The 19,181-nt window shown below is 37.5% G+C and overlaps 1 protein-coding gene across 1 annotated transcript; it reads right to left on the bottom strand.

The window, feature by feature from the left end:
- Window positions 1–484: 484 nt before the first annotated feature.
- Window positions 485–16,851, bottom strand: LOC127791651 (uncharacterized). The gene is made up of 5 exons (XM_052321628.1): window positions 16,606–16,851; window positions 1,891–4,181; window positions 1,494–1,808; window positions 1,310–1,409; window positions 485–1,234 (listed from the first exon to the last, which is right to left on the bottom strand). The coding sequence occupies exons 1-5, from the start codon at window positions 16,849–16,851 to the stop codon at window positions 485–487; spliced, it is 3,702 nt and encodes a 1,233-aa protein (XP_052177588.1).
- Window positions 16,852–19,181: the final 2,330 nt, after the last annotated feature.

Below are 19,181 nucleotides of genomic sequence, written 5' to 3'. Positions count from 1 at the left end.
TGAACCCGTTTTAAAATTGTGTTTTTGAACCAATAACTTAAATGTAAGCATAACATTATAGTTAGTTAGCGTATGTTTAGTTGGCTATGTGATTTATGAATTATTATAAATATTTTTAAATTTACAAAATATACATTGAAGAACTAGTGACCGCAAATTATTATAAGAAAGTATTATGTATAAATACATATATATATATTTCAATGTAAGTACCTAATCAACCTCGGGAGTTCACAAATAACATTATTGATATCTTAGATATTAATAGTTTGAAATTGAAACTCACAACATCAAACTTTCTGATCTATAAAATGATCATACCGATTGTGATAACAACTTTTAAATACTTTCGAAATAAAATATGATTTATCATATAAATCAATGGTTTGTGTTATATTCATGAACTCGTGTTTCAAATTGTGTTTTTGAACTAACAGATTAAATGTAAGGATAAGATTGCAGTTGTTCACTATCACCTATGTAGCTATTCTGTGTCGTCTGATTGCTCATCTTCATCCTCATCTTCGTCCTCATCTTCATCCTCATCTTCGTCCTCATCTTCGTCCTCTTCAGCATCTACCTCCTCATCACCCGCAACAAGGTTCTGATCAAATGAGTGCTCATCCACCCATTCGAATTCACCAACTTCATCTCTAAGGGTGTTGAGTTGTTCATTTCCAACTGGCTGCACTGACGTTTCCTCATCTGCCTGATATGCATCCCTTGGTCTCTCGATAGTTGGGGCGTGAACTGTGCTCCTAGCCTTAGCTCGAATAACCACCCACCAGTCTACCAAATTTCGTTGTCGAGATGGATACGGAGCATAATAAACCTGATGCGCTTGAGAGGCAAGTATAAAAGGATCATACCGATTGTACCTTCTGTTAGCTCGAACCTCAACTATTCCATATTGATCATGTATTCGAGTCCCACGTCTAGGAGTCGGGTCGAACCATGTGCAATTAAATAGCACCACTTGTTTGATTGGTAATCCCGGGTATTCTAATTGGATTACCTCTTGAAGTATACCATAATAGTCATCTTCGGGTTGCCCGTATACTGACCCTCTAGTGCAAACGCCGCTGTTTCTTGTTGACTTGCCTTGACTCCATGAATCTGTGTGAAACTTATACCCATTTATGATGTACATAGGCCATGTGCGCACCATTCTCAAGGGCCCCCATGACATGTCACGTATTTGTTGATCATTAATCTCATTCGTTGGATCATGCACCTGTGCACATGAAATACATGGCATAATTCGTATATTTGTCACAATAATAATTTCTGTAATTTAAGATAGACTTACGTATTCCTTAAACCATTTCGGGAAATCAACCTCTATCCTCTTATCTACATCGATTTCAGTAATGTGTGGTGCATCCGCTTTAATATAATCCACAAATAAACTGCGTTTATATAGGCCATGTTAATCATATATGCAAATAAGAAACCTAAAGTTGATAATACCAAAGATATGAGTGATTACTTACTTAATGTATGGTTGGACCTCATCACAATTCAAAAGAACATACAACGTGGCACGGTCTATTTCTCGATCATCCAATAATCGATCTTTATATGCACCTGATGGTCGACCAGATTGATTGAAGATGGAAAAAGTTGATTGATCTGGCGATAAGTCAACACCATAATCATTCCGTGGACCTCGTCTGATTCTTGATTGTACATCAGGTCCAAAATAATGCGAACAAAAAGTGGAGGTTTCCTCTGTGATGTATGCCTCGCAAATGGAGCCCTCCACACGTGCCTTATTTTTAACTTTACGCTTCAATGTGTGCAAAAACCTATTGGGTAACAAAAATATATTAACTCAAGTTTCTAAGTTACATAACAAAGGATATTGTGTAATGTTTCAATTATAATTACCTCTCAAATGGATACATCCAACGATAGTGCACTGGGCCGCCAACACGTGCCTCATAAGCTAAATGTATAGGCAAGTGCTCCATTGAGTTAAAGAACCCAGGTGGAAAAATTTGCTCCATCTTGCAAATGATTACCTTAATATTTTCCTCCATTATTTCTAGCTTATCTACTCTGAGACTTGAAGAACACAATTCCCTAAAGAATTGACTCAACTCTGCTAGAGGCTTCCATATAGGGTCTGGAAGTGCTCTTAGTGCAATTGGGAGGAGGCGTTCCATGAAAACATGACAATCATGGCTTTTCATGCCATGCAACTTTGCTTCTCGCATGTCTACACAACGACCCAAATCAGATGCATATCCATCAGGAAGTTTTAATTCACATACCCATTCGCACACTGCTCTCCTTTGTTCCACATTGAGTGCATACCGAGCCTTTGGCTTTAAGTACTTGCCATTACCTTGTGCCACTAACTCAAGTTCTCTACGTCGACAATACTCTTTTATGTCCATCCTAGCCTTAATGTTGTCCTTTGTTTTTCCCTTCACATCCATCACAGTGTGAAAAACATTATCAAATACGTTCTTTTCAATATGCATTACATCCAAATTATGGCGAATGAGATTTGTTTTCCAATATGGCAACTCCCAAAAAATACTTTTCCTTGTCCAATTGTGGTCTACCCCGTAGCCTTGCGTGCGAATTGGACCTGTTTCAATTATTTCTGGCAATGCCCAAACTCGACCCCATATTCCATCACCGCTCAATCGTGGTGGGGGCCCACCCTTCTCAATCTTATTCTTAACAAAAGCATCTCGGTTCCTTCGAAATGGGTGATTCATGGGTAAAAACATTCGATGACAATCAAAAAAGGATGTCTTTCGACCATGCTTCAGCGTGAATGCTTTTGAATTCTCCATGCAATACGGACATGCTAACTTGCCTGCAGTCATCCAACCTGATAGCATACCATAGGTTGGGAAGTCATTAATAGTCCACATCAGTGCAACCCTCATTTGAAAGTTTTGTTTTAATGAAATATCATATGTTGGCACGCCAATATCCCATAACATTTTCAACTCATCTATGAGAGGTTGTAGGAACACATCTATTTTGGATTTCGGATTGTGAGGACCAGGGATGATTATTGTAAGAAACAAATACTCTTGTCGCATGCACATCCATGGAGGAAGATTATAAGGAGTGACAATCACAGGCCAACATGAATAGGTTTTCCCAGATTGACCATATGGTGTGAAGCCATCAGCACATAGCCCAAGCCTGATATTGCGTGGTTCACAAGCAAAATCAGGATGCACATTATCGAAGTGCTTCCATGCTTCTCCATCAGATGGGTGGGATAACACACCAGGCTCCCGTGGGTTTTCATAGTGCCATCTCATCTCCCCAGCTGTTGTCTTCGACGCGTAAAGCCTCTGGAGCCTAGGTGTTATAGGTAAATACCACATCCGTTTAATTGGAACATCCTTTCGCCTCCCAGGACCTACCTTGCGGCTTGTATATCGTGGGGCATGACAAAACTTGCACTCGGTTGCATTTGTATCATCTTTAAAATAAAGCATACACATATTAACACAACAATCAATCTTTTGGAACCCAAGGCCCAGCTTAGAAACCATCTTCTTTGTCCTGTAAAAGTCGTTGGGCATCCGGTTTCCTTCGGGCATCAACTCATTTATTAGTTGCACCCAAGCATTATAGCATTGCTCAGGTAAGTTGAAATCAGCCTTAATACTAAGCATCCTCATCGCTGTAGAAAGTTCGGTGTGAGTAGTGCAACCATCATATATTGGTGTTCTTGCATTATCCAACATTTCATAGAAGTCTTGCGCATCTACATTGGGCTCTTCTTCTTCGTTTTCCAACGTATGTGCCCTAACAGAAGGACCTGCACCATCCATCACCATTGCATCATATGGATTTGGATTATCCTCGTAAACCCCTTGTGCTTCATTATATGCACCAGCATTCGTTCGGACCTGGGATTCCATGGGAGGCTCGTCTTCCCCATGGCATGTCCAGTAATAGTAATGGGCCATGAATCCCTTCTGATAAAGATGCAACTTCACATCATCCACACTTAGAAATTTTCTACATTGACACTTAACACACGGACACCTTAAGGTCTCATCGTCCTGTGTGAACTGTGGTCGAGCACATACATAATGTATGAAGCTCTCAACTCCGCATATGAACTCATTTGTTATCCCTCGACGATTAGGTGCCACTCTATTATACATCCATGCTCGCTGCTCACGTACGTCCATGATCTGCAATAGATTCACATCAATTCTTAGCGCACATCAAAACTCTCAACCCCTATGACTAATATATATAATATTCCCCTAGCCATATATGTACAAAGACAATTATAAAAGTTTTTTTATTTGAGTTTTTTTTTAATCTTTATCCACTGAACCACTCCTTATAACTCCTTAAAATTTGAAGGTTGGGACCTATCCCATCTGGAAATGAGTCGTGATATGACCACTAGCGGACGCATTTACTCACGGTACAAAATTTCGGCAGCATCCCAACGCAATTCTCCAAATGCACGATAAGGATTATGTGTTGATCCATACGAGTTACACTCAATTTGAGTCAATCGCATAAATCAGAACATATTCCTATATGCAACTGGAGAACAACATGAGATGCTACCGAATTTTCGTATCATGCATCAGTAAATTAATGCGTATCCACCGGGCACACAACATGACATCAAATTTTCAGACTGTCCAACTGGACAATTCAGTGACCTCCTCGCTCCATCGAGGAGGTCACCGAATGGGAACCTAAGGCTAATTTCTAACAAATTTAACTAAATTGATGAAAATTATTTAATTAATTATATTCTTTATTTAATATAATTTCCTTTTTAAATCTAGCAGAGTCTCCCCTCTAACCGGACTATACCCCCTATAAGATTGTTTAAAATCACAAAAAATTCATCTTACAGATAATTACCAACATGTTCATAATGATAGATCATTCGCACAAATAGCAATTGAAAATGCAAGATCATAATATATCATATTATGACAAATTAAATACAAGTTCTATATAATTTTTATATGATCTCGATGCAATTAAATTATAATCAAATTTTTAATTTTAGAGTTAGAACTCAACCAATTTAGCCATCAAAATCAAGTATGGTTGGTCTAAATCAAGGCTTCAAGACTTATACAGTGATACCAATATTATGCAACTTCCAAGAACAAAAAACAAAATTATGCAATTGTATTAATAACAATCATAATAGAATTGTCAAATGCTTCAATTCCAGAATTTTCTTTCAAGCATACAAAAATAAAGGTCCCACTTGTTTCTTTTTTATGTATTTGTTTATTGTTGTTTCAAAATTAAAATAAAAAGAAAAGCCTTAGAAATACCTTTGTTTACCAACAAAATCAAAGCACAGACATGTCTCAAATCACCACATCTACACACCAAACCCAGCAAATGGAAGTTCAACACCTCATTTTTTGGCAACAAAATCAATCAGACGCACATAAAAATTAAATGCAGAGACATCACAATGCAAGAACCCGCAATAATCACATGGGTTTCAAATCATAAAAATAAAAAATCCATCAATGCATGAAATCGGCGACATTGGTAAATTTCAATTAAGTAAAAGAAAAGAGAAAAGAATTACTCACTTGCTCTGACCTTGGATTTACTGATTTTCCGCCTTTGGTAGAACTTCAGAATAGAGATTTGGAAGAGCCTCTCCGAAATGACAGTGGTCGCCTCGACTGAAGTAGCTGGTGGAGGTTTTAACAGTGTCGATGGAGAGAATGGGGGCGGGCTGGTGATGGTTATGACTTCAGTAGCTTGGGAATGAGGGCGAGAGCGACTGAGATGCGAGCGAGCGAGGGCGAGGGCGGGAGCGACTGAGATGCGAGCGAGGACGAGAGCGACTGAGAGTGAGCGAGCGAGGGCGAGGGCGAGGGCGAGGGCGAGGGCGAGGGTGAGGGCGAGGGCGAGCGAGAGAGACACAGCGAGGCGCGAGCGCTAGGGCTAGGGCGAGCCGCGAGATCGAGGACGAGGGGGAGGGCGAGTGCGAGCCAGTGAGCGAGGGCGAGGGAGAGATGCGAGAGCTAGAGCGAGGGCGAGAGCTAGGGCTATGGCGAGCCGCTAGATCGAGGACTAGGAGGAGGGCGAGGGCGAGCCAGTGACCGAAGGCGAGGGCGAGAGCTAGGGCTAGGGCGAGCCGCGAGATCAAGGACGAGGGGGAGGGCTAGGGCGAGGGAGAGCTGCGAGGGCGAGAGCTAGGGCTAGGGCTAGGGCGAGCCGCGAGATCGGGGACGAGGGAGAGCTGCGAGAGGTGAGGGCGAGAGATCCAGAGATGAGGGAGAACCAGAGAGAGGCGCCGATTGACTTAGGTTTTTCGGGAGCGAAAGAGAGGGGGGAAGAGAAGGGATTTTGGGGAAGAGGGAAATATATTTAAAATTTTATATTAAAATTAAAATTAAAAAATAATAATTAATATTAATTATTTTTTAATATGTAATATTAAATAAAAAAATATAATTTATTAAAATATAAACAATTATTATTTAATTAATAAAAATAATATAATTTAAAATTATAATAGAGGATAAAATTATTTAAATTATGAAAAATAATATTATTGCATCAAATTAATATTTATTTAAAATTATAATTATATTATAAATCTAATAATTCTAATAAATAAGTTTGATATATTATAAATCTAAAATTAACTTTTCATTTTTATATTTTTTGGTATTTAAACAAATATTAAATAAAAATATCAAAAAAATAATTTAATACATAACAAATAAAAAAAATAAGAAAAATAATATTAGGGACTCAAATTGTTTAATGAAGTTTAATTTATATGTATTTAATATCGATTCAAAATATATAAAAAAAAATATCAATTTTATTTTTCAAATCCTAATTAAGTTGATTATTGAATGAATATATTAAACATAGTGTGCACTTATTGAATGAATTGTTTTCAAATTAGTCAATATACTTTATAATAGTTCAATAATAAATTATTTTACTTTTAGAATTAACTAAGAATCTAATTTTGAGTTAGTATTTAAATTACGACTTAAATTTCATAGTGTGTTGCAAGAGCTATTATTTCTATAAAAACGCTCGTATTTTGAGTTTTAACACCAATCATTCTTCTACCAATATACTCACAAAAATAAAAATGATAAAATAATTAAATAAATCATACATAAGCCCGCAAACTTCTAAAGAAAGAGTTTGCACTGTCAATTGTCATCGGCCACCGTAGCCGACCATTTTTTACGATCAGAGGCAAGCACTCGGCACCCTTACCCCCATCGACCAATATACCAATAAATCAACAAAATCCAATGATCGGATTTCTGTATACCTATGTTTAAACTTCCGCCTAAACAACCAAATCCCACATATATGTGTATATATATATATATATCATGGATATATATTGAAAAAAATATGCTGATGAAACTGAAAGACTTACCTACTTCTACTTGTACATCGAGTTCACTTTCACACTGAAAACATTGTCGGATTCGACCTGGTCTGCCTGTCTTATATATATATATATATTTTTAATATAGATATATGTATATATATATCTATTTTTTAATATAGATATTATTATTATTATTATTATTATTATTATTATTATTATTATTATTATTATTTAGATTAGGATTTTCTCTCGTCTCTTCCATCTTTAAATTTTTCTCAAAAAATTTCATCTAAAAAATCTGTGTCTAAACTGTTATTTTATTGTAGTGTCATTTTGTCACAATAAGTATGTTGTCAGAATTTTCATACCTATTGTGACAAATTAGTTTATCAGAACAAGTCTAAATTCTTATACTAAAGGTGTACATAATCTTAGGAGTTAAATTGAATGTATCTTTAACCTATCATACATCCTTAAATAAATAAACAATCCTTAGATTGCTCATAAAAAAAATATGATAAATCGATTATAAATTGACACATAGACTATTTCTTTTAATTAGCATAAAATATTAATCTTAAAGCATAATGAATCACATGCCTATATTCATGAGATGAATATAATAGATATAAATAAATGTTAGTTGAACATTTACTAAATGTGACACGAGTCGCATAGGTAGCATAACATTTACTAAATGTGACACCAATCCTTAGTCGCATAACTATTTTTTTTTTGTTGATTCCTCTAAGAAAATTAATATTTATATATTTATTATTGCATATCTATAATTTTATTATTTCATATTTTTTTGAATTGATTTAAATTTTTTTAATTATTTAATCATCTTAAGTTGTAGATTGATTAACTTTTAATTTAATCCTCATTGTACGTCCTTCAAATTTAAAATGTAGTGTATGTTTAGTATATATTTTATTTATAAGGTTTTATAATATTAAAATGTAGTATTTATATTATTAATATTACTAATTAATAATATAAAATGTGTGTTTTATATGTTTTATAAAATTTTATATTTAGTTTACATTTTCTAATATACTGTTCATTAAATTTTTTATTTTATTATTTATATATTTAAATAAACTTTCAATAGACTTTAAATTAAATAATTATATTTAATTTCAAATTAAAAACAAATTTTGAGACGGAAATAAATCCGTCTCAAAATTCGTCTCAAATTTGAGGCGATTTTTGGGACGGATTTTTATCGTCTCAAATTTGACACAAAATAAATCTGTCTCAAAATCCGTCTCAAATTTGAGACGGATTTTGAGACGGATTTATTTCCATATTTATTTCCGTCTAAAATTACAAACGGATTTACAGACGGGAAAAAATCCGTCTGAAATTAGAGACTGAAATAAATCCGTCTCAAAATCCGTCTTAACTATTTAAGACGGATTTTTATCGTCTCAAAATCCGTCTCTAATTTGAGATAGATTTATTTCCGTCACTAAATCCGTCTCTATTTTGAGACGGATTTTTTTCCGTCTCAAAATCCGGCTCTAATTTGAGACAAAAAAATCCGTCTCAATATCCGTCTCAAAATGATTCAGTATCTAAATCCGTCTCTAAATCCGTCTCTAATTTGAGATAGATTTCTTTCCGTCTCTAAATCCGTCTCTATTTAGAGACGGTTTTTTCCCGTCTCAAAATCCGTCTGTAATTTGAGACGGAAAAATTCCGTCTCTAAATCCGTCTCTAAATTATTCAGTCTCTGAATCCGTCTCTAAATCCGTCTTTAATTTGAGACGGAAAAATCCGTCTCAAAAATCCGTCTCTAAACGCAGATTTTCTTGTAGTGTTTAAAATTGCATGTTTACTATAAATATTAACTAAACTATTTTGAAATGTAGCCATCCTCACATGCTAGTGCTTCTGCTGCACATGCAAGCACACCATCACCTGAAGCTAAATGTGCTGGATTATCGACACCAGAATGTGGTCATAATTTAGAGGTAATTCGCTACCAAATAGTTAATATACTAAAATGTAAAATATAGTTCAAAATCATTTATGCTTGTTTAAACACAGATTGGTGAATTTGTTCACTTGATGAATGGACGAATACCTCGTCACATTGTTGTTGAGACAATCATTGTGTCCATTGATCCAACCAAGTATGTAGGGGGAGTAGAGCTAGGTAATGAGTTTGTTGAAATTAGTATTCAGAAAGTGTTGAAGCCTTTATATCCATTGCCTCGACAATTTTCTGGGATGCGTGTTTTGAGGGATGCTAATAATAGTAAAAGTATGATACCGGGGAGGGTCTTTGATGTAAGTGTTTTTGTCTTATATGCATTTATTATGATATGCAATTTCATAGTTAACGTACATACAAATTTGAAATGCGTTGTACTTAAATAGATTTATTGTATACAATTGTTATGTAATTTTGGATATGTTTTATGTAATTTCATAGTTAACATACATATTTAAATAGATCTATTGTTTTTCAATACAGATCGACAAAATATGATATGCAATTTTGGTTGGAGAATGGCATGGTGGAGTAATCAAGGGTTATTTGAGGCCACTAGGACATGTTTTAGTTTAGAGTTGCTTTGTATGTGCTTTTGTATGGTATTGTGTAATAAGACGAGACAAGATATTGATCTTTTTAAATGATGTTGTATTTAAATAGATCTATTGTATATAGTTGTTATACTTATTGTGTGCGGGTGAATCTTTTAAAATTGTTGGTGGTTTTTTGTTACCGTGGTTATTGATATACAAGTTATTGATATACAGATTGTATATATAGTTTTTTAAAAAAAAAATTTAAAAATTACCGACAATTTTTGGGTTTTGCCGGTGATTTCAAAAAATCGCCTGGAAAATAAATATATTTTCCTGGTGGTTTTAAAACCTCCGACAAAGTAAATATATTTTGGTGGCGATTTTAAAACCATCGGCAAAGGAAGAATTTTTCCGGCAGTTTTAAAACTGCTGGAAAAGGTTATTTTTACCGGCAGTTTATGAAAACCACCGGTAAATTGTTTTTTTCGGCTGTTATAATTACTACCGGTAAAACTTTTACTGGCGATTTTTCAACTTTTTCTGACGATTTTTTCACTGCCGAAAAAAGTTGAAACTCTTATAGTGATAGTTGTATGTATGTGTGTTAGGAGGAGGGTAGTATGGTAAAAGCAAAGGGGAGAGTAGTTGGCAGACCATTCTCTTCCCCTCACCTCTCCATACTTTGTCTAATTCTTCCCCTTTCTCATTCTCAATTTCTCCTTCTCTCGTAACCTTGCTTTTCTTCTCATTCTTTTCCATTTTCTTCTTCTTCTCCTTCCATTAAGCTTAAATGAATTAAAGCTTCAAACGTGAAGGGATTGCATCTTAGAGGCTTCTTCTTCTCTTCGGTCTAAGTTTGAAAAGGCAAGCTCTCTTACACTCATTTTTTTTAATGGTTGTGCAAGCTTCCTTTTCCGTTGTAGCAATGAAATGCTTCATGGTTTTCTCTTCCTCAATTTTTTAAAAGTATGTCGATTGCGGTTGTATATTTTCGTTATTTTTTCCTTTGATCCGTATGTCATGTCAAGGCTTGTTGGGTTTTGTTGATGGTTTCATTGGGGTTTGTTCACCCCATTCTTCCTTCAAAGAATGACTTTGGTGGGTTAGGAAGCTAGAATGAGAGTTTTGGAGTGTTTGGTGACCATTTTGAGTGTTTTCGATGGTTTTTTGGCCATTTTTGTTTGTTCTCGGCCAAGTCGACTCGTCCAGGAGGTCAAGTCGACTCGGTCCAAGTCAACTCGATTTCAGGTGAGTCGACTCGGCTCAAGTTGACTCGGATTTTTGCTGAGTGGACTCGGTCGCAACTTGACTACTCTGTGCATGTCTTACTGGTTTGGCCATAACTTTTGACGTAGAACTCGGAATTATGTTATGTTTGAAGCCTTATAAACTAAACTTCGAGGGCTTCAATTTGATATATGATATCATATATTTTTGTTGTGATTTGAGTTGGTTAATGCTTTTATTAAACCAAATCAAGTAAAATTGTCAAAGTAAAGTGTTTTAAATGCTTCCTCCAATACCTCTCAATCCTCTAAAATAATAAGATGTGTTTGAAGATATATATACATAAATACATGGAGTTCATGAGATAAAAATATAATTGTCTTGCACGAGGAAGAATAATAATAATAATTGGGAGGTTGTTATGAAATGTCTTTGGTTGGTATGTCCATGTGGTCTCATGGGTGATGCATTGCTAACACTATATGAATAATTGCCCTTCATTGATGTGGTTTCCATAAATGGATGTGAATGAAGTCATATGCATGATCATGATATGATGTGGCCTAGAATTCTAGTGGGTGATTTTAGGCATGTTGTTGTGAAGATGTGGAATGTGTATGCATAGTAATATGTATATATGTATATATATTGCCTTTGCGCACCTATTATTTTGCGCGGAAGAAAGTAAGTGGATATCCCCAAAGCATGCCATGGTAAGAAGGGCGATTCGTCCGTGAGGAAAGAAATGTGAAAGAAAGCGGCTCGTCCGTATGAAAGAAAGAAATGGGGATATCCAACCAAGGCGGTTTGTCCGCATTTGCGTATATGTGTGCATCATGTATTATCTCATGCTATGGATTATGTTGATTAAGTGCGTTGCACTATGGCGTCAAGTGTGTGCATGTTACTTGTTGTAATTGTACTTGCGGTTGTGTTGCATTGCATTGCGTAATCATATTGCAAAAGACGGTGTATTTGCAATAGGGCGGTGTGTCCGCATTATTTTTGTGCTATAAGCTATGTTGATAAATTGGCTTTGTGCCATGGTCTAAATGGGTGAATGTATTCTTCCATGATGGTAAAGTGTGTGAATTGTGGTAAGAAAAAAAAGCATGGTATATATATATATATACACAAATTGAATCATGGTTAGTGAGAAGGCATGACTTGTGTGTCATCTATGTTTATGGAGATTGGCAAGTGTCCATATGCTTCATTTATGTTTGATGCTTGGGTATGTCTAGTCATATCCAATTTTCGTTGTTTTAGACACTTGCCAAGCCTTGTGATTCACTTTGAAAAATGAAATATAATTTCTTGGGAGATGATGTTGTCAAGTGTAGAAGGCATGAACTCAATTGAGGTTAGTGGTCGGGTAGTGAGTTTCCCTTGGCTCTTTGTTATTCATGCCTTCGTATATTGAGCTTGTTGTTGTTTCCCTTTTGCTATATGCTTGCTGAGCCTTGTGGCTCACCCTTACTTCTTTGTCATTTTAGGTAAGTGGAAGATTATTATTTGTGGCGAGTCATGGATAGATGTGTATAGAGATGTTCGGGAGTGGGCCCTGACACAACTATTCACTCGCTAAGGCAATAATGAAGAGACAAGATATCTTTCAATGAGAAATGCTCTAGGTGGGAACTAAGCTTTGCCCCTCCCTTCGCTTTACTCAAGAATTCGAGGAAAGAATATCAAAAAGATCTCCCAGAGATAAACCTGAAACCTTGGTGAGCGTCTGTAAGCACCCCTGCCTGGATATCCCAACCACTGGACTACCCTAACGGGAGCGCTTACGGAAGGGAAAAAAAGAATGAAACACAAGACAAAGACCACCCTGGCATGCATACACAAAAATAAGAACAACGGAAGCGAGGCTAAACACATGCATGCACTACGAGTACCCAGCTAGCACAACGGTCACATGATAAATAAATAAACACAGACTCCTGTGTCAACATACACGAGACTCGAGGAAAGACCTGGCATAGTACAAAATAATAGAGTAAATCCTACTCAGACATTAGAGTTGATAGAGACTAATGGGACTGCCTGTACACCATACCGACTCTGCCATTAGAAGCTGACTCCCTTGCCCTTGACTCACGTTGCCACTACCTGGAATGATGGAAAAATAAAGTGAGTTGAGAGACTCAGCAAGCATAAGGAAAGAAAGGGTGAAGGCTGTATAGATCCAATAAGCTCTCCCCCAGAACACCAACCCCTAAGCACACACAAGCCATGAGATGCTACCACACAATAATATAGCATAATGAAAGCACATACCAGTCTTTAGGGCCCACATAAGACACATGGCACCCAAGTCCCATACCAACCTGCCGCTGCCCTGAAAGGCAACATAAATCTCCAACAAACATGTGCGTGCTGTCCCGAGTCGATGCTCTCATCACCTGTGTATCCGTGTCGGTACTCCCGACACCCGAGCCATAGGCTCCCTTGGAACGGTCCTCTCGTTCGAGAATTGATAACTACCAGTAACCATGCAATGCACATAAAAATGCAATGGCGTAGTGAGCATCAACGTGATACACTGGCGCCCATACATCCAGGCATCAGGTCATACTCTGCCCACATAGTAAACCATACGCAATGCATATGCCCGTGCCAGATGCAACCTAACCACGCTAAAATGCCCGTGTCCAAGCATACTCAATAAATGAATATCCCCACATGCAACCCGTACCCATGTACATATCATGTAAGGCCCTTTCCCAGGTCCCCAAAGAACTAGAGCGGGTGCCCTACTAAAATAGAGACAACCTGATCTGAAAGGACCTGTCATGCATGTCACTGCTAAAGGAAACTTGCCATCTTGGCATGCATATCAAAACCTTAACTTGCTATACAACAACTGATCACTAGGCTTACATAGCCCAGGCATGCATAACATACAACACTGGCACACCAGCTACAAAATAAACACAAACCATATAAACCCAAATAAACTGAAGGAAATACAGTCTAGAAGCAGTAAAATGAACAAAAAGAAACCCCTAGGCTGACAACTACTACATGACCCTGTACACTGTCTACCCTGGAAGTCGGGAACTGCTAGACTCGCCCACAACTGGGTCCTTACCTTTACCTGGAATGAAGAGAAAACAAGGTGAGTCCAAATGACTCAGCAAGCTCATAAAGAAAGGAATGACGAATAGAATAGGTGCTAAGAGTAAACTTGCGTCTCAAGTGCATAACAAATCGAAACTCATGCATAACATGCCATGCAATCTCATAAACTGTCACAGGTACCAACTGCATAAGTAACAATGCACATATATAGGATCTTAGGGCCCAAATAAAGAATGCACTAGCACCCAAGTTTTATCACGAACCTGCTACTACCCTGAAGGCGGTCTATACCTGTACTATGAGCCTAAGCTCGCCTGGGTGGGAGCGACCACAATAAAAACTGGGCACGCCGAGGCGTCCCTAATAACTTGGTCCGGGAAAGCCTGACACCGTACAGCTGTATCTCAAGAACTGGCGCCAAGATTGTGCAAATGCAACAAATAAGGGGTGGCGTAGTAGACCGAACAAGATACAAAGCCCCCATAAGCCAAGCATCTCGCCAAGCCTCACCCAACTAATAAAACACACGCCAAATGTAAATGCTTGTGTTTAACATCTAATAAATAAATGGTCGTGTGACAAGCACTCAGGATTAAATAGATAACCCAAAAATGCACAAACCCATCTTGAGCATATAAGACATGCGTTTGAAAATACCATTTGTGTTCAACTGGTTAGAACCGGAAAAGTCGTGATACCAAAATAACCTTTTGTGCATAATAAGATTTGTGTAACCCATCACAGGAGTCTACCTAAATTTACCTAGCTTCATTCCTCAAATAAATAGGAGAGTGAACAAACTCTTCCCAAGGCCACTAAATTAAGACTCAACAATTCGACAACACTCAACTAATATTTACCACAATTTAGTCTGCCAATACCCAAATTCAGTCAATCCATGCGTCATTTAGGAAGAAGGTTTCCATTTTAGTCAAATATGGACCTTTATATATATATATATATTTATATATATGTATAAGTGAGTGGGGAACTCACGGGTGTCTATGGACTTGGCCTCCAGTGATACAAACTACCCATATTGTAACAATCCAAACTTGATTGAAAGCTTAATGAAAGGAAGGAAAAGGAAACTTGTTACACCCTTGGCCAACAAAGATTCTGATACAGAAAACTATATATATAAGTAAATATGTATATACAGCCGTGAACCACTAGCATCAACGCGCACACATTACAGCTCACCCTCCCAACCAAAATTATACACATCTAGTTAGGAAATCAGGGGTAATTAGGAAGAGGAGAGCTTGCCTGAGAATTTCTTCTCTTTCTTCTTCTTCACTGTGCTTCTTCTGCCCACTGTTCTTCTTCCTCCGTTATCTTTCGGCCGAACTATAATGGGCTCTCTTTCTTAGTTATATATATATATATATCATAAGAACGCTTAGGACACGAGTGGGACACGCATCAACTTTTAAAGATGATTCTCCACCGCCTAAGCTCCATTTCACTGAGATAATGCTCTGGAATTTCGCTGAAAGTGGAGGATATCCGAATATCCCTTGTCATATCCGGATATGAGAGGTAAAAACTGAAATTCTGGCAGATTCGATATCCTTTCGAATTTTGGTCATAACTTTATCATCCGAGCTCCAATTGAGGTGATTCAAGATTCTATGGAAAGATAAAACAAATATCTACAACTTTTATGTTTTGAGTTTTTTGATATTCGGACTGGATCTAGACGAAAATCTGGCTATAAGATGAAAATCGCATTGCAGAAACATGGCCATCCGGATGTAAAAACTCATATCCGAATATCAACAATTCATATCCAGATGTTACAATTCCATATCCGGATGTTACTCACAAAAACTCAAAGAAACATTCGGATATGCCTCCAACCATCCGGATATCACTCACATAACTCAAAGAAACCATCCGAATAAGCCCTTGTCCATCTTGATAACCTTCCAAATCTACACCAACTATCCGAATGGATCACTTTCCCATCCGAATACATGATTCCAATCCAAACACAACTTTTATAACACTAAAATACTCCAACTTATACCCTAAAATTAATTAATAAAATCCAAAAACAAGATAGATACACATACGCTGCACCCAAATACTTAGGAAATAACCGCAAAAAAAATTATGCTACACATTAAAGTTAACCAATTCAACCACAAGGTATGTCACAACATTAATTAATTAAATTCGAGTCATTACAAATCCTCCCTCCTTAAAAGAATTTGGTCCCCCAAATTCATACCTGATTACTCGAATAGGTAGGGGTAGTCGGGCCTCATTGCATCTTCTAATTCCCAAGTTCCTTATTCGGGCCCGTGCCGCTACCACTGAACTTTAACATAAGGAATTGAGCGGCTTCGAAGTATTTTCTCCTTCCTATCTACAATGCATACGGGTGACTCTACATATGATGCATTTTCTTCCACTTGGAGGAGATGATAGTCTATAACTTGACGGGGATCCGCAATATATTTGCGTAGCATGGAGACATGAAAAACGTCATGCATGTGCACCAACTGCGGTGGCGAGGCTAGATGGTACGCTAATGGCCCAACTCGCTCCAGAATCTCAAATGGACCCACGTAGCATGAACTGAGCTTTCCTGTAACTCCAAAACGTCGAATACCCTTCATAGGCATGACACGAAGAAATACGTGATCTCCAACTGAAAATTCCAAGTCTTGACGTCTCCAGTCCGCATAACTTTTCTAACGATCCTGGGCGGTCTTCATTCAGGCCTTTATCAACTTGATCTTATCCGTAGTCTCTGCCACAATATCTGGCCTCAACATGGAACTGTCACCAACCTTAGTCCAACACAACGGAGATCTGCAGGATCTGCCATACAAGGCCTCAAAAGGTGCCATCTGAATGCTAGACTGGTAGCTGTTATTATAAGCAAATTCCACCAAGGATAAGTACTCTTCCCAACTACTTTGAAAGTCTAACACACAAGCCCGGAGCATATCCTCCAAAATCCTAATAGTCCGTTCCGTCTGTCCGTCTGTTTGAGGATGAAATGCAGTGTTGAAAGTTAGCCTAGTTCCCATGGCACTCTGCAATGCCTCTCAGAAATGCAAGGTAAAACGTGGATCTCAGTTTGACACTATGTTGGCTGGCACTCCATGCAATCTTACTATCTCATCCACATACAATTTGGCTAAGCGGTGCATAGGGTAAGTCTTTTTAATAGCTAGAAAATGTGCAGACTTGGTCAACCTATCAATAATCACCCATACTACGTCGTGACCCCTCCTAGTACTTGGCAGTCATGAAATAAAGTCCATAGCAATCCTATCTCACTTCCACTCGGGAATAGACAATGGACGAAGCAACCCAGCTAGTCTCTAGTGCTCAGCCTTCACCTGCTGGCATACTAAACAACAAGACACAAACTCTGCCACCTACCTCTTCATACCACTCCACCAGTACTGACGGCGCAAGTCTTGATACATCTTGCCTACTCCTGGGTGAATAGTATAATGCGAACAATGTGCCTCTGATAGTATCTCCTGTCTAAGTTCTTCATCCACTGGTACACAAATCCTGCCCTAATATAACAATAAACCATTATCCTTCAGATTATAACCCAAAGGCTTGAATTTATCCATGTCTGCCCTGATATGCATCAACCTCTCGTCATGCTACTGCATATTACGAATCCGATCCACTAAGTCTGAGCGAATAGCCATGAAAGCGCAATAAATAGCTGGAGCACTATCAGAATCTGAGATAGTGAGCTCGCTCAACTGCTCCAACAAAGACCACTCATGAACCAACATTGCTGCAGTAGACGCTTCTCGGCGGCTCAAAGCGTCAGCTACCACGTTCACCTTACCAAGATGGTAGAGTATCTCACAGTCATAGTCTTTTAGTAGCTCCAACCAACGCCTTTGCCTCATATTTAATTCTTTTTGAGAGAACAAGTACTTTAAGCTCTTGTGATCAGTAAAGATCTGTATCTTCTCTCCAAACAGATAATGTCGCCATATCTTCAAAGCAAACACCACGGCTGCAAGTTCCAAGTCATGAGTAGGGTGATTTGTAATATCTCAAAATTTGAAAATAAATAATAGTTATTCAAATCGGTGTTTGAGGACATTATTGAATATTTGAGAATTTAGGAGGAAGTATTTATTTATGTGGTTTGAGGAAAATAAGGAATTAAAGGTAATTAATTAAATTATTTAATTGATAATTATTAATTATTGTATTTGTGGTGATTATTGAATATTTGTGGGTTAAAAGGAAATATTAATTTATTTGGGTATTTGGAGAATTAAGAAAAATGTTTAATTATGTAATTTTGAGAAAATAGGAAATTTAGGTTTAATTAATTTAATTGGGGGTATTTATGAAATAGGAAAATAAATTAAATTGGTGAAATTTTGGAAATGTCAGGGTGTAAGTGAAATAAGATGGAAATAGAAGTTCGGGCGTATGTGCAATTAAAGGAAATTAGGGGTGCTGAAATGTTAATAGCGGAAGTGGCCGCAATTCACCTTAAATTTAATGATATGCATATATATGTATGAAGAGATGGGCTAGCCGAGTGGCACGCGGGCGCAAGGGAGGCGGGCAGGTCGAGGGTTCGAATCGCTGGAGGTGTGCGCGTGGCTGGGGAAAATTGGCTGATTTTTAATCAGCCTCTAGGCGCCTGAAACAGCGTTGTTTCAGCAAAGCGGTGGGCAGCTAGCAGCTGCCACGTGGCGCGCACTGAGCCACCCACTTTTTGGCTTTTTAAAGCCCGATTTTAACAGTAATCAGGGATCATTTTAAGCAGCAAGTAAAAATTGAAGAAAAAGTAGCGGCACCGTGATGAAGAAATGGAGGAATTTGGGGGCAAAAATCCAAGATTAAATGAGATTTAAATGGGTTTTAATTAGACAAGTAAGTAAAGAATTATGTATTAAACATTCTATACGGTTGAAATTTTATTTTAGGTCCAATTTTATTAATTTTGGGAGTT

The sequence above is a fragment of the Diospyros lotus genome, chromosome 15, assembly GCF_014633365.1.
Source record: "Diospyros lotus cultivar Yz01 chromosome 15, ASM1463336v1, whole genome shotgun sequence".
In the NCBI taxonomy this organism is placed as follows: domain Eukaryota; kingdom Viridiplantae; phylum Streptophyta; class Magnoliopsida; order Ericales; family Ebenaceae; genus Diospyros; species Diospyros lotus.
Note: the sequence above shows the minus strand (reverse complement) of the source record. Positions and strands in the feature narration are given on the sequence as shown.